At 44.8% G+C, this 27,988-nt stretch overlaps 2 protein-coding genes across 2 annotated transcripts; both read right to left on the bottom strand.

Annotated features, from left to right (window-relative positions):
• Positions 1–7,981: 7,981 nt before the first annotated feature.
• LOC144734542 (olfactory receptor 1500-like) lies at positions 7,982–8,962 on the bottom strand. Its single transcript, XM_078616788.1, has one exon. The coding sequence runs from the start codon at positions 8,960–8,962 to the stop codon at positions 7,982–7,984; it is 981 nt and encodes a 326-aa protein (XP_078472914.1).
• Positions 8,963–19,452: 10,490 nt separating this feature from the next.
• On the bottom strand, positions 19,453–20,451 carry LOC144734490 (olfactory receptor 6F1-like). The gene has a single exon (XM_078616711.1). The coding sequence runs from the start codon at positions 20,449–20,451 to the stop codon at positions 19,453–19,455; it is 999 nt and encodes a 332-aa protein (XP_078472837.1).
• Positions 20,452–27,988: the final 7,537 nt, after the last annotated feature.

Here is a 27,988-nt window from a genome sequence, read left to right as displayed (position 1 = left end):
TTGGCGGTTCGAGTCGGCATTTCGTTCAGTGCGGTGGACAGAGGAGGAGGTGTTGGATGCCTTGCCTACTCTCCTCGACGACGTATCGCTAGCGGTGTTCCGCTCCATTCCCTCTGAGAAGAAAAATACGTTGAAGGGTGCGTTTGCCGAGATGGCGGAAGTTTATGAACCACCGTTGGACACTCAGAGGAAATTAAATGCATCGTCGGCAGGGGACCAACGAGTCTTCCCTTGCCTACCGGGGTGCTTTGTTGGCGCCTCGACGCAAGACCTGATGTAATTGACCCTCTCATTCTGGGCAAGATGTTGGAGTTGTCCAAGGAGATGGGTATTTCGCTGCTTGTGTGCGGTCATGAGCCGCTGACATCCTGGTGGGCTGCCAGGTGCCTCGACGCCCAAGACAACTTGTGCCGTTGGGCGCAGATGGCCGCCTGGATGGGAGACCCTGCCAAGGATGGTGAGCCGATTGAATGGGTGCCATCTTGAGTTGTCAACATCCCGGATGACGTGGAGTCCGGAGACCTGGCCGCCACCGCGCCTCACTGGGATCCACAACGGAAACCTGGGATGTGTCGGGGTGAGTCCTCAACAATGCATGGGGACGGCGATGGGGCCACCCGGCGGGCTGGGACGACGTGCTTCAAGTGTGGCGTGACTGTCGGAGTCGTCCCCGTCCTTCACCGCCTCCTGGGACTCCATCTCCAGCGTCGCCTCCATAGGCAGACCGTGACCCTGGCCAGGCAAGTCGGCACGCATCAGACACCCGGCATATATTGAGACCTCATGCATCTTCTGACGCGCGTAATGATCCACCGGTTCGCGACTCACACGATGCCATTGAGGGTTCGCCACATACGATTACGCAATAGAGGAAATTAGCACGCTGTGTTGTGGCGGCTGCAGAGGGATCCTCCACGGTGCCGGGTTCTATACAGGGGGTGGACGTTCAGATATTAGTGGACACCGGTGCATCAGCCACTATTATCTCCGATGTCATCTTCCACCTTTTTTCTATTCCTGCTTCACGTGTACGGCTGGCTTTCAATGCGTGTGTTGCTGCTAATGGGGGGAGTATGGGCATTATCGGACAAGTGGAAGTTCATGTCGCCATTGGTAATGTGGCTGTGTCGGGGACGGTCTTGGTTTCCAGGTCCTTGGTGGTGCCCTGCTTGTTGGGCACCGACTTTCTTCGTAGAATACTGATTAAAATTATTGTCGATCAGAGCTGTCTGGAGTTGCCAGCAGGGCGTAAGATGTTTTTTTTGCCATCCCGTTGAGTCATCCCTCGCCATGTGTTGCCATGCAGGCGCTTGCGGATGTCACGATGGAGATTCCTCCGGGCTGCCAAATGCTCGTTCCATTGCTATACCGGAAACGTTTCGACGAAGTAGATGCGGCAGCAGGGGTTCTGTTGTCCCCGTCAAACACCGCCAGCAAGAGTCTTGCTCTTGTGGGTGCACAGACGATTGTCCGGGCCGGTCAGGCCCCGTTATTCCCGGTTTTAAACGGGGGTCCAGAAGGTATTTTGGTCCCGGCTGGTATGATTTTGGCTCACGCCACTACCGCTTTTACAGATCACGATGAGGGCCGATCACAAAAATTGGCTGGGGCGGTTGATTACAGTGCAAAATCTGACAATCGGTGGATCACGGAATTGTGCCAGGAAAATGTATCATTGGCCATTGAACAATGTAGCACGCTACGGGCGCTGCTGTCCGACTATGCTGACGTCTTTAGCAAGAACGATTTTGATTTGGGTCGCAGATCACTATTGTCCCACCACATCGAGACCGGTGAGGCGAGCCCTATACGGATGAACCCACACTGGCTGAGTCTCTCGGAGAGGGACCATGTGTGCTGCGCGGTGGATGAGATTCTTGCTGCTGACATCAATTCTCTATCTAATAGCCCTTGGGGCACTCCTGTTGTGCTCGTTAAGAAAAAGGATGGTAGCCTCCAGTTTTGTGTTGATTTCCATAAGCTAAATAAGGTGTCCGTGGCAGATGCGTACTCTCTGCCACAAATGGATGATTCCCTCGATGCCTTGTCAGGAGCGAAATACTTTTCCACCCTCGATCTTTCTTTGGGATTTTGGCAGCTGCCCCTCGATGATTCTTCAAAGTCGAAGACGGCATTCCGTATGCCTCAGGGACTGTTTCAATTTAACTGTCTTCCCATGGGATTGAACGCCGCTCCCGCCACGTTCTGGGTTGCAATGGGACACATGTCTCATATACTTAGATGATGTTATTGTGTTCAGTCGTACGTTCGAGGAGCACCTTCAGCGATTGAAGGCTGTTTTCGATAGGATGTGTTCCGCTAATCTCAAATTTAAAGCTAAGTAGTGTCATCTTCTGCAACGCTCCATGTGTTACTTAGGTCACATTGCCAGCTCCGATGGCGTCGCCATGGACCCAGACAAAACTTCTTGCGTCCGTGACTGGCCAAACCCCACCTTTGTGGGGGATTTGCATCGTTTTGTCATGTTCGCGTCCTACTACCGTCGGTTTGTTCCAAATTTTGCTACCATCGCGAGGCCTCTGCACGTCCTGACAGCGAAAAATTTGAGGTTTAAATGGGGATTGGAGGAGGAGCAGGCGTTCAGAGCCCTTCGGGATCGGTTGGCGACCGTGCCGACACTTGATTATCTTGACTTCTCTTTGCCCTTTATCCTGGACACTGATGCCAGCGATACGGGCATTGGCACCGTTTTGTCCCAGTGCAAAGATGGAGTGGAAAGGGTGGTAGCGTATGGTAGCCGTGTCCTCTCTCTGGCAGAGACTCGCTATTGTGTTACACGCAGGGAACTATTGGCGATCATCCATTTCGTTTGCTAATATCGTCCTTACCTGTATGGTAAAACATTAATTGTACGCATTGACCATGCTGCCCTGCAGTATTCCTTAAAGATTGAACAACCTTCTGGCCAGCTGTCTCGAATGGCTTGAGACATGGCAGGACTTCTCCAATGAGGTTTCTCGCCATCGTAATGCGGATGCGCTCTCCAGGTTGCCGCAGGGGTCCCCTAGCGGGTGTGCGTCAGGCACTAATTGGTGCACACGTCTCCCTCAGCCCCCTCGGCCTGTCATGTCCACGGTGGCGGATTCCACGGACAATGCCTGCCTGGGGCCGGCTGACAGTGCGTTGAACCTGCCACACTCGATATGGATACGCGAGCAGCTGTTGAATGACTCTTTGGTTTCGTTGCGATGTCGGCTGACTCTTGTTAGTGGGGGTGGAATATTTTTCACGTTGGCCGGTGGCTTGGGCCTTGCCTGAACAGTCGGCATCGTCCATCACCTATGCATTTTTGAACGGTTACGTGATGGACAAAGGTGCGCCGGAAAGGTTGCTTACGGACCAAGGTCGAAATTTACCGTCTAAGTTGCTGCATAATGTGTGTGATGCCTTGGGCACTAAGAAGATACGGACTTCGCCTTACCACCCGCAAATGGATGGGATGGTTGAGCGATTGAACTGTACTTTGTCTGCCATGCTCTGCCACACTGTAAGCGAGAAGCAGGCCGATTGGGATCTTCACATTCCTAGTGTGCTCTCTGCCTACTGTATGGCCCCGCATGCTTCTACAGGATACTCGCCGTTCTTCCTCATGTATGGTCGGGAGAACGTGTCACCGATTGGCGTACAACTGGGAGCGCCCACTAAAGAGCCCGCGCAGACCCTCCCCGAACGCGTCTACGACTCTGTTCGCCGTGTCACATAAGCACGGGAGGCGGCACGAATTGCCATGGCCAAAACCCAGGCCCGTAACGAGCGATGTGCTCGTCGGTCACATCGCGACATGCCGTGGGCTGTGGGTAACTGGGCCTGGCTCCATTTCCCCCAGGTGCCAGTGGGTACTTCTCTTAAGCTGCACAGGCCATGGCAAGGGCCTGTGGAATTGATAGAAATACGCAATCCTCAATGTGTACGTATCCAGGCGGGTTCACGCCGCTGATCCTTCATCCCCAATGAGTACCCTGCCGGGGTCTGATGCGTCCGATGTGCCACCTCAGTTGCCAGTTACACCCCCAAAGGGACCTGTTTTGCCTCCCATCATTCGCGGTGTCTCTCGCATTATACGCTTTGCCTCGTTCCTAGCCGGGTGGGGAGGTGATGTAATACGAGAGTACACCGACGGTCGCCGATCGGTGGGATAGGCTCCGCCGCTGCAGCCATTTGGCAATTAGGTAGATGGGATCAATTGGGCCAAAGTTCAAGGGCAGAGATCAAGTGTGCTCATGGGTAACCATCTAGAGGATTCGTGAGGGGGCGTGGCTATAGGCGGGGCTTGGTGGCGTGTGAGGGGAGTTATAAGGGGAAGCAGGAAGAGGCTCGTGGTCAGTTTGTGAAGTCTGGAAGCGGGACCACGTCTCGCACCTCCGGAACGCCAGCGGCCATGTGGCGGACCGGAGGTTGTCTCCTTGCGCGCCGTCTGCCAGAGGTGCACGAGAGCGGGGACTGTGAGCGCGCCGTGTGCGGGACAACAACAACTTACACTGCGGAACGAGGAGCGAGCGGTGTTTACGTGGAAAGAACGCGGACCTATCCAGCCATCGAGAAATAAATAATAAAGAAGACTCGAATCCAAGATTGTCGTCGAAGTGGTTTATTACATATGTATGCCTTACGGTGTATGTACAGCCAATTTGTCAATCCACTGGTCAGTGCGTGTTGGTGGAATTGGAAATGGGAGCATAGGAGGGCAGCACAACCCTGGATTTTTCAACAGCCTACAAACACGAGTTTTATGCATGGTGGTCAGCCACCCAAGCACCATCCAGCACAACACTGAGCAGGACATTGATTCTTCACAAAATATTTCATTATTACCCGAATAAGACAATATCATTTACTTTTTGCAAGAATAACATATTTTTTCTCCATTTATATTGAGTATATATAGTTTGATTGGATATAAAAGTCTCCACTCAGCATTGGAGACCTGTATATAACCAGACAGCCTACATAAATCCTTAAGTTATGAAACGTGACAAGTATCATGGTGAATAGTATTTCATGAAATTTACACTGAGTAGCCGAATTAAAGTTTGTACTCATTGCATGAAGAGTTGGCCACAGTAATACCTTGGTTAACGAATCCTCTGGAAACGGAGCTCCTTCATAACGAAGTCAGCCATGGAGGGCTGCTTCTCCCCCATATTGTTTGAACAACAAAAAAACATCTTCAGAAATGATGCAAATCTATTCAAGAGTATAATTGTGAACGCGACTGAGTGGGGTTTGTTTTGCTGTAAGTGAACAGCAGTCAATCAGTGAAGAGCCTCGCGAGTCTCCCTCACTGGGCACAATCAGCGGCGCGCTGCCACAGTCTTCCCCTCTCCCGCCTGCCATTTGCTCGAGCTCCTTGTGCTGGTAAAATGTTATTGTGCTTTTTTCAGTGATATAATAATTGTACTACCTCTATTATGTATGTTGACATTATTTCGCACCACTGTACGTAGCCAACGTTGCTAATCGGTGGTGGGGGGAAGGAAAATAAACTAAACACAAAAAGCAGTTATAAAGGATTTAATTTTCAATCAAGATTTTGAAAGTGCTTAGCTCCAGTGTCTTCCTAATTTCGGAAGGAAGAGCGTTCCAGACAGCCATAGAAGTGCATCTGAAAGCACACGATGCGGTGACCGACCATGTAGTGGCCTTACTGGGCAAGAACTGCAGCTTAAATCCATCTTCTTGGAAACGGAAATGCACATCATAGGAGGGTAGAGGCAAGTGAGATGAAAAGTGAAGTGGCACATTCGTTAGTGTTAGTGTAGTCCACCTTAAAGACCATTTTAAACCAAGCAGACAAAGTGAAGGCTACTGTGCAGAAATTTTTCCTATTGTACCCCCCTTGTTTGAAATTCTGGAGAGCATCCCTATGCCTCCCATGTTATATCTACCTTTCTAAAAATGGAGTGATGTCATGGAACGCATCTACTTCGTGACTCATAATATTCAAATTTTATACAGTGTCATGTCAACAGCATCCCACAATGCTGTACATCTTCGATATATATAAAAGTGAAAATTTGTCCATGGGTTTGTGGCGTGGGCTGTGTTTAGGTTTGTGTGGGTTTGTTTGTGTTTGCATGCTTGCGAAGGATTTGGCTCTCCAATGGTGGAGTTAATGTAAAAATAAAAATAGCCAGGTACCACGCCATAAGCCTCGCTGTGAGCAAGTGCTATTCCTTTTCCACATCCGTCAACTTTAATTAGTTTAGTTACCGATTTAGTGCGATTTTTGCGTGCTTTTTTTTATTCATGACGCGTGTACGACCGTACCAGCTCACGCACCTTTGGTGGGGGGGATGGTCCATGCCAAGTCGCACGCCTTCGGTGGGACTGAGGGGGACATTTTCTTTCGCGTTTAAAATGCTATTAAAATACACTAAATGCTCAGTTAATTATTCACTGTGTGATGTCCCCCCCACTCCGATGCATGCAGTTACTACTATACAATCGGTAGATCCTACCACTATAGGCCGTAGATTACTGCAAGCAGACGGGGAGATCATGGCTGGGGGGTGGGGGTCAGGCCTAGCATCCCAATCCCAGCCTGCCAAGGTGCCACCTCGGCCGGCTGGACAATCTAGGCGAGGTCGGAGGCTCTGCACGGGACTAGACCTCACCACGCCACTCTGTCAGGTGAGTACTTTATGCTATAGAGTCGATAAATACTGCTATAGAGTCAGCATGTACTACTGTAGTGATAGCAGGTACCACCACAGTCTGTATGCACTGCTGTAATTATAGCAGGTACCACCACAGTCAGTATGCACTGCTGTTAGATTTTTAAGAGTAGATTTTAAATATTTGTTTGACCCGGACAACGCCGGGTACTTCCCGCTAATTCATTATATATTCGGACCAAATCCTGTGTACACGGTTGGTTACGCGCGGCACGAAAGAAACCCAACACATGCTTACACATATGTACAAACCAAGCAATTGAAACTCCTAACGACCAAGCAAAATCTAAAATGAATAAACAAATTAATAAATGGCACCAAAAGAAAAAGCCTACAAACAAGAAAAAAGTGATCAAAACAAAGAAATGAGTCCAATAGGTCAACATCCTAGACCACAATCCCAATTTCCCAACTAAGCGAGGAAACCTTCACAGGAGGGGCGGTGGAGTGCCAAAATGTAACGACGAATTTATATCAATCAGTCCAAAAAGTTATTACCTTTTTTTCTCGCGTATGCCTGGATGAATAAAATTACCTTCAGTTCATATTTTAATCATATGGAGTTGATTTGCGTGTTGTGAAGTGGGAGGTAGAGGGCAGACCTAGAGAAGACAGAGAACCCGGGGACGGGAGTAACCTGAAAATCAGAGAGGAACCATAGGCAAAGGCTAGCCCGTGAAGAAATTTTAAGTCTGCGAGTGCGATCTTCAAGGTGATTCTGGACTGGATAGGTTGCCCGCACAGGGATCGTGAAATGGGTGTAAAATGATGATGCTTCCGGGTATGAGTGAGTACTCTTGCAGCTGCGTTATGCACATACTGGGCACGTAGGATCAGAGACAAAGGAAGACCGCATAAACAGACAATTTCAGCAGTCTAGCCTGGAAATTACAAATTCAATAATTGTTTCTGCAGCTGTATGGGAGAGACAGTTGTGGATACGAGAAATATTGCGAAGATGAAAGTAAGCGGTCTTGCTCATGGAGGAAATGTGAGTAGAAAAGGAGATGTTGGAGTCAAGAATGAAACCCAGATTTTGTGCCTGTTGACAAATATGTCGATGGACAGTAGGTTGATGATGTGAGGTAATTGATGTTTTTTTTATCAATAAAGTGAACTTCAGTTTTAGAGTGATTAAAAAAAGAAAATTTGCTGCGAGCCAGTCAGAAACTGCAGTAAAACACGAAGATAGGGTGGGAAGTGGAATGAAATCAGATTTATTGAAACTACATATCTATTGGGTTAACTGAGGTATACCCTAAACTGTGCTTTGTGTTAAGCATCATTCAACCACGATCTGATACATTCACTTTGATTGTTGGACAGAAATGCACCTTTCTCAATATGTTGTTCAATTGCGTATTAATTGCGAGCCTCAGCTCAAGGGTGCGTAGGCAATAAATGAGTACGTTCGCAATCGGGCTGAGCAAAAAAACTAACTGAGTGGCGCATCTCAAATTGATGCCCTCGCTGTCTGCATCCTTCACAAAGCGCGGAAAAAGGATGTCTAAAAAAACTGACGTGAAAAACACAGCGAGTGCCATGAAATGCGTGCCGAATGTGTGCATAGCTTTGCTCCTGAATGCAGAGCTCGAATTCTTGCACTCAATAAAAATCCTAACGTAGGTGTACGCCACCACACAGAGAGGAAATACAACCAACGTTGCAACCATTGACGATCCGACAACATCCATTTTGCTCGTGTCACCGACAGCCAACTTTAATAATCCCATGTTATCACAAACTATGCCCTCGATTTGCCTGTTTTTTTCTCTTAATTGCATTGACAATTGAAGGATGACTATAATGCTGACTGTAACGATTGCAATGAGCCAGGACAGTAATGCCGTGAAAATGGATCTCTTTGCAGTAACCTTGGTGTGGTAGTGCAATGGGTAGCAGATAGCCATGTAGCGATCAACAGACATCATAGCCAATGTGAAAATCTCATTCTTGCCAGATATGTGAAGTGTGAACATCTGTGCGACACATGACACGTACAGGATCTCTCTGTCGCCTGTCAGGAGAACGTGCAGCTGCTTGGGCAAGCCACCGGTGCTGATAATGATGTCGCCAATTGCGAGATTGCACAAAAAAATGTGCATGGGCTTGTGTAAGTCTGTGGATACTGCCACCGTCACGAGCACCAACAGATTGGCTGCAGTTATAGTTAGGTACATCGCAAGGCACAGGCTGAATATCAGCACCTGTATAGAGTACGGGGCTTCAAATGTTGCGAGGAGGAGCACGGAGCTTCTGTTCTCCATAATTGCGTTCCTTGGGCTCCTGTGTCTATAGCCTGAGACCTTATCACGCAGTCCCTGTTGAAGTAACAAAACATTGTTAAATAAAAACATCATGGGACCTCCTTTTCCAGTACCAAAATATGAGAATAGGTTTTTTCCCCTTTTTTATCTGGCAACAAAACAGGTGTTAAGTTGTTAAAACACCAAAGTGAAACCGTTTATATTTCGGTACTGGCAAAGGAGCTCCCATGATGTAGATCATGGGTGTCGAACTCAATTTTATCTTGGGCCGCATCAAAGGGCCGGTTGTATCTGTAAGACTATGTAAATGTATCTACTCTTTATCATATTCAATAATGACCTCTGCATTGGATTATTACTGGTTTTAGTCGTAACTTAAGTAATAATTAACTCTGAAATTAGAAGTCTAGGAAAAATAATGGCAAGTAGATATTATATTCATTAGTCATAACCCTGTGAGCCATGCGGCTCTTGACTCGGGTGCAACCGCAATAAACAAAAACATGAACAATGGACATCTTAAAGTGACTACATGCAACAGAAAAATCCAGGAAAAAACAGCAAAGCCTTCCAGAAAAAACACCGTATATCAACACTGTGTGCAAAATTCCCAGTGGGATGCAAGTCAAACAATAACAACCATAATACAATTTAGATTGTAGTTAACTCTGTACTCCAACAAACACACATGGCTTAACCAAACCGTTTTCAAAATAACCAAAATAAAGCAAAACACAATGTAACAATGATCATAGGAACTGTGATTCAAATTTATACATAAGATGTACGACCAAATTTTGCAGCCATAGCTGGCTGCATGAGTCACTCCATAACAGCAGGAGTATCAGTCATAGTATCAATGTTCATCTGTGTCCCGCGACGGTTTCACTTTGAGTGCCGGGTTGTCACGTGACACCCGGCACTCCCCAGCCAGCAACTCTGTGAGGGCCACAAAATGGCCTGGCGGGCCGCATTTGGCCCGCGGGCCTTATGTTTGACACATGTGATGTAGATGCTCACCCCGAGCTTTCATTACTCTGATGGTGCGTTGTTTTTGTGCTGTACGCCTTTTGGCGTCCTCTGGTCTAACACCGTTTGAGACGAGACTCAAAAGTAAGCTGCCTCTGGTGTGGAGCAATCAGTTTCAAAGACAATGCTTATATTATCAGAGTATGGTTTTTGTTTGCATTTTGACCACAAGTTTTGTGGTTTATTCAGACATGATTCCTTCTAATAGGTTTCAGTTTGGTGTTTAAACAACGTAACACCTACAGTGAGGGAAAAAAGTATTTGATCCCCTGCTGATTTTGTACGTTTGCCCACTGACAAAGAAATGATCAGTCTATAATTTTAATGGTAGGTTTATTTGAACAGTGAGAGACAGAATAACAACAAAATAATTCATAAAAACGCATGTCAAAAATGTTATAAATTGATTTGCATTTTAATGAGGGAAATAAATATTTGACCCCTTCTAAATCAGATTTCTGGCTCCCAGGTGTCTTTTATACAGGTAACGAGCTGAGATTAGGAGCACACTCATAAAGGGAGTGCTCCTAACCTCAGCTTATTACCTGTATAAAAGACAACTGTTCACAGAAGCAATCAATCAGATTCCAAACTCTCCACCATGGCCAAGAACAAAGAGCTCTCCAAGGATGTCAGGGACAAGATTGTAGACCTACACAAGGCTGGAATGGGCTACAAGACCATTGCCAAGCAGCTTGGTGAGAAGGTGACAACAGTTGGTGCGATTATTCGCAAATGGAAGAAACACAAAGAACTGTCAATCTCCCTCGGCCTGGGGTTCCATGCAAGATCTCACCTCGTGGAGTTGCAATGATCATGAGAACGGTGAGGAATCAGCCCAGAACTACATGGGAGGATCTTGTCAATGATCTCAAGGCAGCTGGGACCATAGTCACCAATAAAACAGTTGGTAACACACTACGCCGTGAAGGACTGAAATCCTGCAGCGCCCGCAAGAGGAGTGGGACAAAATCCCTCCTGAGATGTGTGCAAACCTGGTGGCCAACTACAACAAACGTCTGACCTCTGTGATTGCCAACAAGGGTTTGCCACCAAGTACTAAGTCATGTTTTGCAGAGGGGTCAAATACTTATTTCCCTCATTAAAATGCAAATCAATTTATAACATTTTTGACATGCATTTTTCTGGATTTTGTTGTTGTTATTCTGTCTCTCACTGTTCAAATAAACCTACCATTAAACTATAGACTGATCATTTCTTTGTCAGTGGGCAAACGTACAAAATCAGCAGGGGATCAAATACTTTTTTCCCTCACTGTATATTCTTGGTTCTTTCGGTAAAGTCACGTAGAAGGGAAATAATAAAATAATAAAAATATTAACGTCTCACGACGTTTCGACTGCAACACAAGTAATCATCAAAACTTAACACTTGTTTTGTTGCCAGATAAAAGGGAAAAACCCTATTCTCGAGTAAAAACAGTTCGTGAAAATACGTACAAATGCTCACTAATAATATGAACAATAACTGACGAACAATGGCTCAAAAATAGAAGAGAACTCACCTTGTTTTCGTTGCTTGAACTGAGAGCAGATCAGTGATGCTCGTATAATCTGCTGATTTATATGCGTTTTGGGGACCACGTGACCGTGAGCCTTCAGGCGCGATGGGAGGTTCCGCGCATGGCTGGTGCGTGCTGCAGCGCCCTGCGGATTTACCCATTGCCCATAGGAGTCTTTTGAGTCAAGATTAGCTCGTAATGTGATATGTATACCTCGGGTTGGGGGGTGACTGCATTAGAAGCAATTGGGTCTTGTTTCCAGTTGTGTTTTTTATTACTAAATACATTTTTCAAATGCTTCAACCTAATCTTTGGAAAAAAAAATACTGTATTAGAAGCATCTAGGTCAGGGGTCGGCAACCAAAATAACAAGAAGAGCCATTTCTTTCCAATTCGGTACAAAATTCAGTATTTCAAGAGCCGCAATGCATCTGAGTACATACTGTACATACGTACATATCGTCAAGAAGCAGCCCGTAAAGAGCCGCATGCGGCTCCGGAGCCGTAGGTTGCCGACCCATGATCTAGGTCATGTCTACAGTTATTTTTTTAAATCACTACATACATTTTTAAATGCTTCAACCTAAATTTTTTAAAAAATATCTTTTTAAAAGTCATCGTGTTGTATATGGCACAAATATAAAAATAGTGCATATGTCACGGAATTTGTTTATTTTCTTAGATAGTGTGTTAATGCATGTATAACTTAGAATGTATTATCTATGGTGGCTTTATATATAGAGTGCATTCATCGGTAATGTTTTACTGTGGGCACCAAGTATGCAAGCCTCCATAACAGAATAAAATGAGATGTCACTTAGAATTCCATCATCCATTACTATTGCCCCTGGGTATCAATTCAAGATCTTGTATTCTAATGATTCCATATGCCTTCCAAGTGGGAATGTTATTGCTCAACGGGCTCATTAATGAACACATTAACTGCTGTAATGTAAATTATGACTTTCCGGGCTGTACCTGTGGGAATCCGCGTATCTGTAACCTATCTTCACGAGCCTGGCTCTTAATTGTCTGCTTTCTCCTGAGTGTGTAGCTAGTTGTAATGTTGAGTCACTTCACGAAGACTTGGAGGGTTTAATTAGAGCCTAAATCATCGGTTTATGGGCTGCAATTAACCTCAACACGTGAAGACGTTTTAACAGTGTACTTAACTACGTATCTATTATGTTAAGTCAGCTTGGTCTTTTCAATGCGCTAAAATAACACGGGCAACCGGCTGTCAAAACATTGCAAAACTCGATACACAAAGGGGTTTCACTTGAACACCTGGGCACATCGATATGTGAGTCCAGAACAGTTGCTTGGGAAATCACTCCCTTCCGTTCATCTGTTGAGGTCTCAAAAATTCCAAATATACAGAGTTAACAATAAGTAAATGTAGATATATCCAGTTAAATCATGACATCAATTTGAATGTTCAGATATATTTAGTTGCGCTGGTAAATTATGACATTTCGCATTTTCCTGTTTATTCCCTGTCCCCTCCTCTCTCCAAAATGTACGAACCTTCCCAGAATATCGACAAGGAACTCAGTGATGTGGTCATTATATGTTTATTTTTATTCACGATGGTGTTCACATTTATTTACAAATCATGGTGCACATTGATAAGTTGAAGAGTGTGTTGGCAGTTCCTTTCCGAGGTGTTAATAATACAACACGCAGGGAGTGGAGAGGTTTTTATTACAGCAGGGCAATCGAGATGAATTGACACAGCATGCACGTGTGTCTACCGAGCCTGCCCTGTCCCTCTCCTCCCGTGAATCGTAACGAGGCAGACAGGTCGGCTAAATTTATCAACAAAAATAAAGTTCGAATACGATGAGATGATACTCTGCGTCGTGTTCTGTCCTCCCGAGAAGTTGGCGACTCCACAACAGATGAGCACCACAACTTTGTGAAATAGCAACTACGCTTTAGGGGCCGTCCATAAATGACGTCACGTGATTTTGGACAATTTTTGCCCCCCCCCCCCTCGTCACTCGGCGTCACAAAAAAAGTCAGACCCCCCCCCTCAAATATGACGTCACAAAACTCTGCCCCCCCCCCAAATAAAACATGCTTCAAATCGCTTTAAACTATTGTCATTGTAGTGCGTATTTAATGTGGCGCTGCACTCTGATGTTGTAGGAGAAAACATTTATTAAAAAGTGTATTTAAATAAGTACAAAGTGTTGACTATATTTATTTAAAGTTGCGCATTTTGATGTGACGTCACATTTCGCAAAAACTCCCCTCCCTCGTCACACAGTCACAAATGTCTGACCCCCCCCCCCCCCCCAGGTGCGTGACGTCATTTTTGGACGGCTCCTTATTTTAAAATGTTCTTCCGAGGTGTATTTGCGTTTCCGCAATCGTTCCCAGACACAACCTATCCACCTTCCACGTCACACAAAACCTCAGTTCTGTCCCTCAACACGGAGCCCACCCAAATCTCAATGATGATAACAACCGCTTATCATATCTTTGAACAGCTGACGTACATTTTTTAACAAACATTTAACAAGAAACATTTTAATATTTAACGTCAAACGTCTGATAATACTGTATAAATGAAACAATACGTATTTATATTATTAATAATAAAGCATTTTAAAGATCGAATTACATGAACATGCAAATTATGGAAATAACATTTTACTGACAATAAACATATTAACAATTATTATATCTTATATCCCAATCGGGAATGTAACCTCTGCCAAAACATATTTTGCGCACCCCATGAGCTCAATGTTAAATTTAAGTTCTAAGTCGGCCATCTTGTGCATTCCCAATGAACAACAAAATCACATCAAATATGATCAATATCACGAGAAAAAATCATCACTAAAACACTCCAATTATCTTTCAACTCCGTGACGTCTATAGAATCGAGTTGTATTGGTAAAAATAAACAAGTTATATCCCGCGCAAAAAACGTCAAACAATAACACTGTAACTTTCAGTAAGTGTACAGCTCAAAACTTGCAATCATGACCATCACTAAAACACTATGATCATCTTTCAACTCCGTTACGTCTATTGATTCGATTTGGATTTACCAAAATAAGTGAGTTATTGACACCCGTGAATATAAATAGCTGTCACCACGAGGGCGACGCTATCGTATTAAATTTCCCGTGCAAAAATAAGGCAAACAATACACTGTAACATAGCTACCAACCCATACGGTTTACCGGCTTTCTTGTACAGAGAAATATAGTTTTTAGGTCCATACGGTGTACAGCCGTTTCAATTCGGGGAAAAAACTATTTTTGTTTGTCTATTTGTTTGTGTTTCTCCCTTGTGATGGGACTTTGCAGATTTATAAGGGCACGGGGTGACCAATAAGGTCTGTAATAAGCTAGGCACTGTTATTGGGTTAACAGGTATGCATCAGGATCACAATGACAGAATAACCGTGTGTGTGAAAAACAATAAACTTCCCACCTCAGATCCAGCTGGTATCGCGTGCGTGATGTGGTGTAAAAATGTTTTTGTCTATTTGTTTGAGATGGGACTGTAGGATGAATGCTGAGATTTTTAAGGGCATGGCGTGACCAATAATGTCTCAATTGGTCTTAATAAGGCAGGCACTGATAAGGGGTAGACAGGTATGTAGTAGTGTAGTGTATAGTAGTTGTAGTATGCAGTAGTGTACTGCAATACACCCGTCCAAGGACGTCCAAGGACGGGTGTATTGCAGTAAATCTAAAACTTGCAAGCGAAAAGCAGACCGCGACGTGATATTCATTGTATCAATTCGTGTGCAATTTGTAAGGCCGCGGTGACACAGACTTATTTAATTTAAAGGTTATAATGCCTTGTTCATCATGACGTCATTTTTACTTTGATGTCTCAATCGCGGAAAGGAGACCGCGTGACGTGAGGGTTCTGCCTTTTTATAGTGAGGGTTTTAAGTTGACGTTGAGGAGGGGGGAGGAGGCGCCTCGCCCCTCCATGTGGAGTGATGTCACCCGCTAAATTTGTATTAATGAGAGGAGGTCCATGTGGAGGACGTCACCTGTTCATGAGTATTAATGAGGGGGGCTGGCCGACGTGAGTGATGTCACGCACAGGACACACAGACATTATTGGCTCATTATAGTAGTAAATATAGTATAGTGTATAGCAGTGTGATATATAATAGTTCAGTGTATAGTGTATATAGTATAGTGTCCAGTATAATAGTGTATAGTAGCATACCTGTCAACCCATACGGTTTACCCGTGTTCTTGTACAGCGAAACTGAGTTGTCAGATCCATACGTCGTACAGCCGTTTCAATACGGGCAAAAAAAATTTAATTTTTATTTCTCCCTTGTGATAGGACTGTCGGATTTTAAAAGCGAACGGGGTGACCAATAAGGTCTGAATTGGTCTGTAATAAGGTCGGGCACTGATAAGGGGTTGACAGGTACTGTATGTTGTAACTCTAAATAAGTGTGCAGCTCACAACTTGCAACCACGACCAGTTACACCCCGATCACCCCCCCACGTTACACAACACCTCAGCTCAGTGCCTCTGTTGATGGGATTGAGCACCAGTGTTAATCATATTCCAGCCCCAATTGAGCATTTTATACATTTAAATGAATTCTAATATCGAAGTTTTGTGAATATCTGTATCACCACCAATAACTCAATAAACAGTCAATTAACATAACCGAGTTCCTATCAGTCGATTAACATTAAAGTTATATTAACTTAAGTTATATTTGATATTTTATCAGAGCTCATGTAATCCCACCTGCACGCAGTTCACCCCAAATCTGAACTGGTTGTGTGCCCCGTACTCAGAATAGTCTACACACTGCTGGATGTGGCCTGCTGTGCACCTAAGGCTTAGGTTCCTTTCTCTGATCATTATTGCCAACACTTATAATTAGAAAAAAACACACCTCGCTCTCCGTAGCAATTACAGCAACACGTAGCAGACTGCACATTTATACGTGTGATTCATTACAGGGAAGCTCTCACCGGCTACATGTGCATTACATTGCAATGAGAGAGGCTAAACAAATACATAGAGAAATAAACATAATAAATTTTGATATTTTGTAACGAGTTTTGGAAGAATAATATATACCGACGGTGGTGCTGGACGTGCCTCTTCAGTTGTCTCTTGTCCAAACTTGACTCGCCAGGATTGAGGATTGGGATGAGATACGGACAGATGGTCCCAGGGTCTTAAGGGGCTGTCGTCTCTGCCCGTGCTGTCTGGCCATCTTCGCCATCCCCACGCTCGCTTAATGCGGACAATGTATGGGTGCTTCCACTTTTTTATCGTTAACCTCGTTTTACCAAGATGGACTCACCTCGTCTAAATGCACCATTTTAGGAGAATCCTGACAAGCTATCGTAGTCAGGGACGGTGTTGTCACGTCCATGCCAACTAACCATTTGCATTAGATGATTTAGCTTTTTTTACATTCGGATGTTTGGCCAATAGCAGTAGCACTGTACCTTTTTTTACGGAACGGCAAACATAAAGATTCATCAGAGTCGGTCATTGTATGCTGGCATTACGGGTCAAAGTTTATCATCGTGCCGGGGGGAGGGGACAGATGGGGAGGGGGTGGGAATGGATGGGGCGGGGATTGTTGGGGGGTGGGGATGAGGAAGCAATGGGGTAGGGAACGAGGTGGAGAGCGGTGTGGGGAATGGGGGGGGGGACATGGGGGGTGGGGGGAATGGGGGGTGGGAGGGAATGGAGGGTAGGGGGGAATGGAGGGTGGGGGGGAATGGAGGGTGGGGGGGAATGGAGGGTGGGGGGGAATGGAGGGTGGGGGGGAATGGAGGGTGGGGGGGAATGGAGGGTGGGGGGGAATGGAGGGTGGGGGGGAATGGAGGGTGGGGGGGAATGGAGGGTGGGGGGGAATGGATGGGGGCGGGGGCAATGGATGGGGGAATAATTGGGGGTGGGGGAAGGAAATGAGGGCGGGGGATTGGGGGAGGGGCATGGAGACAAATATCCCCAGTGTAGTCTTAACAGACCGCTGGGGAAAGTGCTGTTAGCGAGGAGCACCGAATGAAGGCCGGCACGGCACACGAGGGGGTGGGTGGCCAGCACCACGCCCGACCGCCTTTGTTTTTCCACTGGGGAGATGTTTACACATTGCACCGGGTAATAGGGCTGAACGATTTGGAGAAAATATCTAATTGAGATTTTTCTGACAGATTTTGCGATTTTATTTGCGATTAATTTTGTTAAAGTCAAGCTTCAGTTCAATATTCACTGTGTAATAGATTTAAAGCATGTGATGAAGCATTACAACATGATACCATCAAAATATCAACTGCTCTATATATTTAAATGCAAGGATGACAACTTAAAATACATTAATTACTTCCAAAATGTATTTATATATATATAAAAAATTGAAATAGAACAATCAAATAATATAGTTATAACAATAAAAAAATTAAACAATTCCAATAAGAAAGTTATAGGACTTTTCAAATCGCAAAAAATCGCAGCCTTTGCGATTTGCTAATCGCATTGTTTCAAATTGCGATTTCGTTTTGAAATCGATTAATTGTTCAGCCCTACCGGGTATTAATTTGAGGCTGAGTCGACCCAGGGGAGGCCCGGGACCGGTTCAGGTAATCGTCACCGGTGTTGGGCGTAAGCGGGAATCGAAATCGGGTCGTCTGATTCGTAGCGCAGCGTAGCGCTGACTACAGCACCACCGCTGCCCACTCGCGGACAAACACATCGGCTTTGGATCATCATCATCGGTAGGTGCAGTATTTATTCAGTATTTATACACCTAGTTATTTTCTAGGAATGTTTTTTATATGGGTTTTACATGTTTATTTCAATTATTAAATTTATATGGCATACAGCACAGTACTTATTTCAATTGTGATGTCTGTTTTTGGTCACCGTGTACCTAACCCCATTATTTCGGTAAGGCTTCAGTCTTGAATATCGCGGTTTTGGCTTTCGTCGCAGTTTCCAAGAACGTAACTTGCGATATTCAAGGGTCTCCTGAATATATTTATACTTGCCAACACACTGCTGGCTAAGAGACCCTTACGCTGAATGGGTTGACCATACTTGGATCAGGCTGGTTAGTGTGGGTTGGTGGTTGGTAGCAGGCAGTGTTGGCATCACATCTACGCCTCTATTTAAGGAACGAAATAGGTGGGTTTCACAAATCTGACTGTCGCCTGATGAAGCTAGTTGTAATTACTGGCGAAACGTCGTACTCAGATTGTAAATGTTGTGGCTTGGCTCTCCAACACAGCAATGTGCTGTATTCGGAACGAATTGGCATGTTCTATTTACGCGACAAACCTTACTAATTGGCTGTGTCGGGTGGTGGCGGGTTTAACGACACATTTATATATTTACGCGATCTAACCCATAAAATACCTGTATTATAGATATAGTGGTCACGAAAGCTTACGTTTTAAACAGACATTGGAGCATCGGAGTGCAGGACGATGGTTTTCGCTGCATTGCCCTCTAATGACAATGTACCTTCCACAACAGCCGACAAATTTGAGTTTCGTACAAGGTGGTTGCAAACCCAAGAACTACCCAGGCTAAGCCAGGCATAGGGTCTGAGATGATAATAAGAATATTTCGAGTGATTTGGAGATAGGGCTTAATTGTTTTCATGTTATTGAGCAGGAAATTAATTCCAAACTACATATTTCCATATTAATTGAAGAAAGCAAAATCAATACATCTAAGTAACATTGTATTGATGTAATTGATAATTTTATTCATAACTTCATCATTGGATATATCCATCTCATTGGATATAAAGTTATCAGCTCAGCAATGGAGACATGTATATAACTGCACAACCAAAACAACGCCTTGTTATAAAACGTGATACCGAGGAACCATAGCGCACATAAATTGTACATTTAGTAGACGAAATAAACGTTTGTATCCCTTGCATGAAGATTTGACTCTTGTGCTAAGCATAATTCAAACCACAACCTAAACCATGAACTTTGATTTTTGGACATGAATGCACCTTACGCAAGATCTTCTTGAAGTGCTTACTAATTGTGAGTCTCAGCTCAGTCGTACGGAGGCAGTAAATGAGTACGTTCGCAACCGGGCTGAGCAAGAACACCAACTGAGCGGCCGATCTTAAGTTTCTCGCGCTCTCGCTGTCCGCATCCTTCACAAAGCGCGGCAAAAGGATGTCCAAGAACAGCGCCGTGAAAAAGACGGCGAGCGCCATGAAATGCGTGCCGAATGTGCGCAGAGCTTTGCTCCTGAACTCGGAGGAGCTCGAGTTCATGCACTCGACAAGAATCCGAACGTAGGTGTACGCAATGACACATAAAGGAGAGGCAACGAATACGACGACCTTTGACTTAGAGTACGCATCTATTTTGCTCGTGTCACCAACGGCTAACTTCAATATTCCCATATTATCACAAACTATGCCCTGGATTTGCCTGTTCTTTTCGCTTAATTGAAGTGAAACGAGAATGGTGACTTGAATGCTGACTGAAACGATTGCAATCAGCCAGGACAGTAATGCCGTGAAAATGGATCTCTTTGCAGTAACCTTGGTGTGGTAGTGCAGTGGGTAGCAGATGGCCAGGTAGCGATCAACAGACATAATGGCCAATGTAAAAACCTCATTTAAGGCGGATGCGTGAATTGTGAACATCTGTGCGACACATGACACGTACAGGATCTCTTCGTTGCCCGTCAGGAGGACCTGCAGCTGCTTGGGCAAGCCACCTGTGCTGCCAACAATGTCGCCAATCGCAAGATTGCACAGAAATATGTGCATGGGCTTGTGTAAGTCTGTGGACACTGCCACCATAAAAAGCACCAGCAGATTGGCTGCGGTCATAGCTAGGTACATTGCAAGGCACAGGCTGAATATGAGCACCAGCACAGGGTACGGGGCTTCAAATGTGGCGAGGTGGAGCACGGAGCTTCTGTTGTCCATAATTGCGTTCCTTGGGCTCCGCATCTACAGCCCAAGACCTTATCACGCAGTCCCTGTTGATGTCACAAAAGGTGAATTGTTTACATTTTCAAAGTATCTTGATTTTCTTTTTACAAATGCACACTCATAACATGTACAATAACAATGATGAACAATGGTAAAACAACGTAACAGAACTCACCCGGCCTTCGGTTGCTTGGACTGAGGGCAGATCAGTGATGCTCGTGGAATCTGCTGATTTATATGCGTTTTGGGGACCACGTGACCGTGAGCCTCCAGGCGCGTTGGGAGGTTCCGCGCTGGCTGATGCGCGCTGCAGCACCCTGCGGATTTACCCATTGCCCTGAGGAGTCGTTTTGAGTCCGGATGAGCTCGTAGCGTGACGTGTACACTTTGGGTTGGGATGTCACGGCATTAGAAGCAATTAGGTCAGGTTTACAGTAATTTTTTTTACATTTATAATTGTTTTTAAAATGCTTCAACTTATTAAAAAAATGTTTTAAGAAGCGAGTTATACAGGATATGGCTCACATGTAAAACATACTTCGCATAATCTAACAGCATAAGTTTATTTTGTTTGTGTATTAATGCATGTACAACTTTTTGTTTATTATGTTAAGTGGCGTTAAATACCGGTACTGTATAGTCAATTCACAGTTACTATGTAGTTTTACTGGATGCATCAAGGATGCAAACCTCCATAACATAATAAAATGAGATGTCACGTATAATTCCATCATTCATTGCTATTGCCCGTGGGTATCAATTTGAGGTCTAACCTGTATACTAATTAGTCAATTTGCCTTCCTAGTGGGGGATGTTATTGCTCAACAGGCTCACTAATTAACCCATTAACTGCCGTAATGTCAACGCCGACATTTCGGGCTGTGGCCGTGGGGATCACCGTTCAAGTGACCCATCTTCACGAGCCTGGCTCTCCCCTGAGAGCGTAGCTTATCTTTTCTCAACGTAATTTATATAGCGCACTGACTAATGCACTGCACATGTACTGGTGAAGATGAGGTGAATGCAATCGATGAGTGGAAGTAATGGGAAAACCCGTGATGCGTGAATGAGGTAAAAAAATACGTGAGCAAATGATGACGAATGGCTTGAATGGATGGGGAATGAGAGGGGGCCAAGGAGAGAGATTATGAAGAAGTAACGGTAGTAGTTAGAAGAGGCGGGTTAAGGGGCTGTGAGATGAGCTAGGGAAAGGAAGTGAGTTTTGAGGAAGGAGCAGAAATTAGTGAGCGAATGTGACTGCTTAATGTGGAGGGGGAAGTTTGTTTAAGCGAAGGCTGGGCAAGAAGAGAGAAAGCGAAAGTGTGATTGAGCGCAAAGATGAGAAGGAACATAGAGAGAGAGACGGCAACGTTTGAGAATGTAGAGCGCGAGAAGGGACGTAGTATGATACAAGAGTGGCAAGATAAGGTGGGGGCAAGACTATGAGAATTTGAACGGCGAGCCAATGCAGTTGAGCGAGGAGAGTCGAGGTATTAGAATTGTAGAGAAGGCTGAATATGATACGTGCAGAGGTGTTTTTGGATTTGTTGAAAGGGGGGGGGCGTAAATGGGGAGACCAAGTGATAAAAGAGTGACAGCAGTCCAGACGAGGTAAGATAGCGGAATGGATGAGGACTTATGCAGCGGAGGTTGAAATAAGTGGTCGGATTTTGTGAATAAACGAGTAAAACCGGCAAGCGCGGGTGGTGGCAGAAATGTGATCGGTGAGAGAGAGGGAAGTTAAAGATAACACCAAGGTTGCCAGCTAAAGAAACCAGGGAAATAGATAAAGGAGGGAAAGATATGGTAGGGCAGGGAGGAGGCCAACGGGAGGCAGGGAAATATATAGTTTGGGTTTATGAAGGGTTAATGGACAGATAGTGACGTGATATCCAAGATTGGATGGAGACCAGGCAGTATGAGATGCTGGAAGCGAGGTCAGGGGAAAAGGAATGGAAAGGAGAAGAAAATGTCGATGTCATCCGTGAAGAAATTATGAGGAAGGTTAATCGAAGTAAGGAGAGATTCGAGTGCTGAAATAGAGAGAGAGAGAGAAAAGTAGGGGACCGTGAACTGACCCTTGAGGAAAACCAACAGTGAAGGGGGCTGGGGGGGGCGAAGTGGCAATGATTGAATGAGGCCGCAGAGGTGCGCAGAGAGAGATCAAACTTTAGCCAGGAAAGTGGCGCGTGGGAAATGCCAAGAGAAGAGCGAGTAGAGAGAAGAGGAGGATGGTCAACCGTGTCAGAAGCTGAGGACAGATCGCGGAGTATCGGAATGGAAGAGAGACCAGCACGAGCAGAGCCGTTTCAGTTGATGAAAGGGACGAAATCCGGATTGGAATTGTCGGTGGAGGGAGTTAGAGGATATGTAGATGGTAAGACGAGAGTGTACCAGGCGTTCTTAGAGTTTGGAGATATTGCCAGAAGTATCGAGAGACGATTCTTTTTTTGTGGAAGGGAACAATAATGGGTGGATTATATACAACGGGAAAGACACCAGAGGAGAAGGAGTAATTAAATAGGGGCACTCTTTAGGGGAGAATTAGAGGAAGTTAGCGGGGACAGACGGGAAGCAGGGATGGGATCGAGGGGAGAGGAAGTGGGGACGGCCCTTAGAGATGGTGGAAGAGAGTTCTGCAATAGAAGTTGCGGGAAAAATGATGAAAGCGAAATCTTCTTGGTTCTTTCGGTGAAGTCACGTAGAATGGAAATAATAAATTAATAAAAGAAAACATAATAAAATAATTATCACGACGTTTCGGCCACAACGCAAGTAGCCGTCCTCAGGTGAAGACCAGGTCTGACAGCGTCTCCCCGACAGACATGGTCTTCACCTGAGGACGGCTACTTGCGTTGTGGCCGAAACGTCGTGGAAATTATTTTATTATGTTTTATTTTTATTATTTTATTATTTCCATTCTACGTGACTTTACCGAAAGAACCAAGAAGATGAATCCCTGCAGTCACGAAAGCTTTAAATCGAAAGCGAAATCATCATGGATTTGACGTATGGGGAGGGGCTGATGAGGTGAGCTAGGAGAGGAGATAACTTGTCGTGATGTGGGGTCGCTTAATGAAGACTTGGAGGGAGGGGTTAATGACTGTCTAAAAACGTTGGTTTATGGGCTGTAATTAACCTCAACACGTTAACACGGGCAACCGGCTGTCAAAACAAGGCCAAACTTGATACACAAAACGGCTTAACGTGAACACCTGGGCACATCGATATGCGAGGCCAGAACAGTTGAAGAACATACGGAGTCCTTTTCACGAGGTTGCTTGGGAAATCGCGGCATTGAGTTCACCTGTTGAGGACTCAACAATTCCAAATATACAGGGTTAACAATACATAAATGTAGACATATATACAGTTAAAACGTGACATCAATTTGAATGTTTGGAGATATTTTGTTGCCCCGATTTGTTATGACACTTTAGATTTTCCTGTTTATTCTCAGTCCCCCCCTCGAACCTCCCCAGAATATCGACAAAGAACGCAGTTATGTGGTCATTACATGTTTATTTTTGTTCATGATGGTGTTAAAATTAATTTACAAACCATGATGCACATTGATGAGTCAAAAGTGTTGGCAGGCTCATTCCCAGCGGACCCATCATACAACACGGACGGCAGCAGTTAGTGTATTTAAACTACAGAGACGTTTTGACGACAGCGGGGTAACCGAAATGCATAGACACAGCGCACACTTGGGGCTCGACAATCACATAGAAGATAAAACATAAAAAACATATCGACATTTTATTACAAAAGTTCTGCAAGATTAAGATTTCCCAGGGGTGGTGCTGGACGACCCTCTTCAGTTGCCTCTTGTCCAAACTTGACTCACGACGATCAGGGATTGGGATGAGACACAGACGGCCTGTCCCAGGGTCTCAAGGGGCTGCCGTCTCCCCGTGCTGTGTTTAGCCGCCACCCCCACGCTTAATGGGGGCAGTGTCTGGGTGCCTCCTCTGGGCTCAATACATCTTTTTAAATCCTTTATATTAAGTTCGCTTGCTTGCTTGCTTGCGTGCTTGCTTGCTTACGACCGTGCAAATCTTTCGGTCGTTTTTTAACCCACTTCCCGTGATCCAATCGAGCTGACATTTTCCACACAGACTCGTTGTGCGAGACAATTAATGTTCGTGAAAAAAAATTCCAAAAATTTGACACTTTTTAGGCAAAAAAAAATTATTTTACATATATTCAAATGGAACTCATTCATGGCTTTGGCTGAACGTCACAGTGTAAGAGCCCAGAGCGTAACCCCTCCACAGGCCGTGGCGGAGTAGCGCAGTTGGTAGCGCCCTCGCTTCCCATGCCAAAGGTCGCGGGATCGATCCCCGCGTCATCCACAGGCGAATATATTTTTAAATCCTTTATATTAAGTTCGCTGCCACGCATATAAAGGATTTATAGTGAAAAACTTTGTTTTTACGGGTTATACTTATTAAAATCCTTTATATTAAGTTCACTTGCTTGCTTGCGTGCTTACGACCGTACAAATCTTTCGGTCGTTTTTAACCCACTTCCCGTGATCCAATCGAGCTGACATTTTGCACACAGACTCGTGCGTGACAATTTATTTTCGTGAAAATTTTTTTCCAAAATTTTCCACTTTTTAGGAATTTTTTTTTCATATTTAATTTAAAATACCAATGTGATAAAAATGAAACTCTTACTCAAGAAAAACAGAAATGAATAATAAAATAAAACCGATGCCACGCATATAAAGGATTTATAGTGAAAAACTTTGTTTTTACGGTTAATTTTTTAATTGTTAATCTGCTCGTTTACCCGAGATAACCTCACTAGGTCTCAAGACTCCTTTTTAGGAGAATCCTGACAAGTTTTCACAGTCGGGACGATGTTTCTGCGTTCATGCCAATTTGGTCACTTGCATGTATTGTTTTTGCTTTTTACGTTTAGATGTTTGGCCGATACCAGTTGCAGTTTGTGTTTTTTGTTGCTAGGAAACCGGAGAACTCTCGGAAAACCCATGCAGAACAGGGGGAGAACACACAGACTGCACACAGAAAGGTGCCCGATTCGGGAATTGAACCCAGACACTCCTTGCTGTGAGGATTGAGTGTTACCCACTGCAGACACTGTAATGCAGCGGTTGTTAAACTGTGGGTCGCCACTCCACTGGTGGCTCGCAAGAGCTGTTGTGGTGACTCGCAGAACGAAACACAGAGAAACATACACATTTTATTATAATTCATCATGAAATAATGACCCTAAGTATCTTTCAATTGCAATGAACAAAACAGACACAATATATGATCGTGACTGGACTTACATTCATTGGAAATGAATTAAAATAATGCAGTCACCCTGTCCTGTGTGAAATGGCATGGACCCGAACGCAACCACTGAACGCCACTTCACCCGCCCGTGGTAGTTATGCTATTTAATGCAACTGCACTTAATAACGCACGGTGCAGGCAGTCCTCGGCTTACGAACACAATTCGTTCCTGAGACCCGTTCGTAAGTCGAACGGATCATAAGTCGGAACACAACGATGCACGGCATTTAAATGCCCATAGGTCGGTATTATGAAATATGTTACGGTTCAACAAAGAGGGAAGCATTGTTAAGCTCATAATTAAGAATACATATTGTACATTTTCATGTAACGCTGTAAAAAATAGTATATTGTAAATAAAAAAGTTACATAAACAAATTTTGTTTCACTTATCTTGAGTCCTGATGCTAGCTTGCTTGTCAGAAGGTGGGCAATTAGTCGCCACAATTGCACACACATGGGGCACGCGGGCGTACACGCACACACAGACACACACACAGACATACACACAGACGAGAGCACGCGTGCACGCACGCACGCACACACACAAAGACAAAGTCACACACCCCAACGACAACGATCTCCCGTATGGCCTTAACAAACTTGGGGCAAGTGCTGCTAGCGAGCAGTGGCTATGAGAGCCGAAACAGCACGTGAGGGGGTAAGTGGCCAACGCCACGCCCGGCTGCCTTTGTCTCCCCAGAGGCAGTGTTTACACACCGTACTAGGTACTCATTTGAGGCTGAGTCGAACTAGATAGGCTCAGCACCGGTTCAGATAATCGTCACTGGGGTTGGCCGTGACCAAGACTCAAACTCGGATCGCCGCTTTCGTAGCCCACCACACACTCACTTTCACACACACAAACGTGCGCGCGCGCACACACACAAACGCTCACTTCCAACTCGAGGCCGACTAATCACATCCTGCGGAGGATCGCTCTTCTGAATAAAATTGTTCCACGGTTCAGTTTGCAAGTGCAAGTTCGCGTTTTAAGTCAATTATATATTACATTTTATGGAAACTGGTTCGTAAGTACGGGTGTTTGTAAGTCAAGGACTGTCTGAGCTGTGTTCAGCGATGGAAACAACCTATACGTAACATTTAACTCACAAGGAGATTCCCATGTAAGCAAAGGACTCATGTTTGTATGGAGAAATAGTTTTCATTAATTGAATATAATTAAGCAATGTACCAAATGTATGCTTTATGGTGTATGTACAGCCCATTTGCCAATCCACTGCTGGCTGGGTTTCCCACGAAGCAAAACAAAATAACAAGAGACATTTTTTTTTCTAATTCGGAAATAAAACGAATTCAAGAGCCGCAATGCATGTGAATACGAGACGGCGGTCCTTAAATAACGTCGCGAAGCAGCAGCCCTTCAAGAGCCGCATGTTGTCGACCCTGTGCCCGAGTGCGCATGTACGTTGCACTTCTTTCGCACCATACATAGCCAGTCTGGTGGTTCGTGTCAATTGGTGGAAAGGCGAGCATAGAAGTGCAGTACAACAATATATTTTTTGCTGAACTGCCCTCTGCTCACAGTGTACCTCCACAACATTCTACAACACGAGTTTCATATGCAAGGCGGGTTTGTCCACCCAAGCACCATCCAGCACAACCCGGCTGAGCTTCTGAGACATGACCAGAATGGGCACATTGCGCGTGATTTGGTCAGGGGCTTCATTTTGTTTACGTCGTTGAGCAAGGAAAGTGGTCCTGTAAATATGGCCATTTATTACCTGATGAATGCATTACCATTAACGCTACGTAACAAAGCAATTGCTGTAATGAAACATGTTATATCCATACTGTTTGGGTCTTTCGGTAAAGTCACGTAGACAGAAAAATAAAAATAAATCACGACGTTTCGATCGCAACACAAGCAATCGTCTTCAGCAGGCGGACTGCTGAGGCAGGAAGAAATATATATTTCTCCTGCCTCAGCAGTCCGCCTGCTGTATTTTTTTACCTGAAGACGATTGCTTGTGTTGCGATCAAAACGTCGTGATTTTTTAAAATTATTTTTCTATCGACGTGAATTTACTGAAAGACGCAAAGAGTATGAATTCCTGCAGTCACGAAAGCTTTAAGTCAACATGTTATATCCAATCTAGATTTGAAGCTTTCGTAACTGCAGGAATCCATACTCTTTGGTTCTTTCGGTAAAGTCACGTAGGTATAAAATAAAATAAAAATAAATCACGACGTTTCGG

The sequence above is a fragment of the Lampetra planeri genome, chromosome 51, assembly GCF_965212315.1.
Source record: "Lampetra planeri chromosome 51, kcLamPlan1.2.h2, whole genome shotgun sequence".
In the NCBI taxonomy this organism is placed as follows: domain Eukaryota; kingdom Metazoa; phylum Chordata; class Hyperoartia; order Petromyzontiformes; family Petromyzontidae; genus Lampetra; species Lampetra planeri.
The sequence above is the reverse complement of the archived record's forward strand: the minus strand, read 5'-3'. Positions and strand labels throughout refer to the sequence as shown.

Coding starts and splice junctions, on each gene's coding strand:
- LOC144734542 (XM_078616788.1), bottom strand. CDS start 8,962: ATGGAGAACAGAAGCTCCGTGCTCCTCCTCGCAACATTTGAAGCCCCG.
- LOC144734490 (XM_078616711.1), bottom strand. CDS start 20,451: ATGGACAACAGAAGCTCCGTGCTCCACCTCGCCACATTTGAAGCCCCG.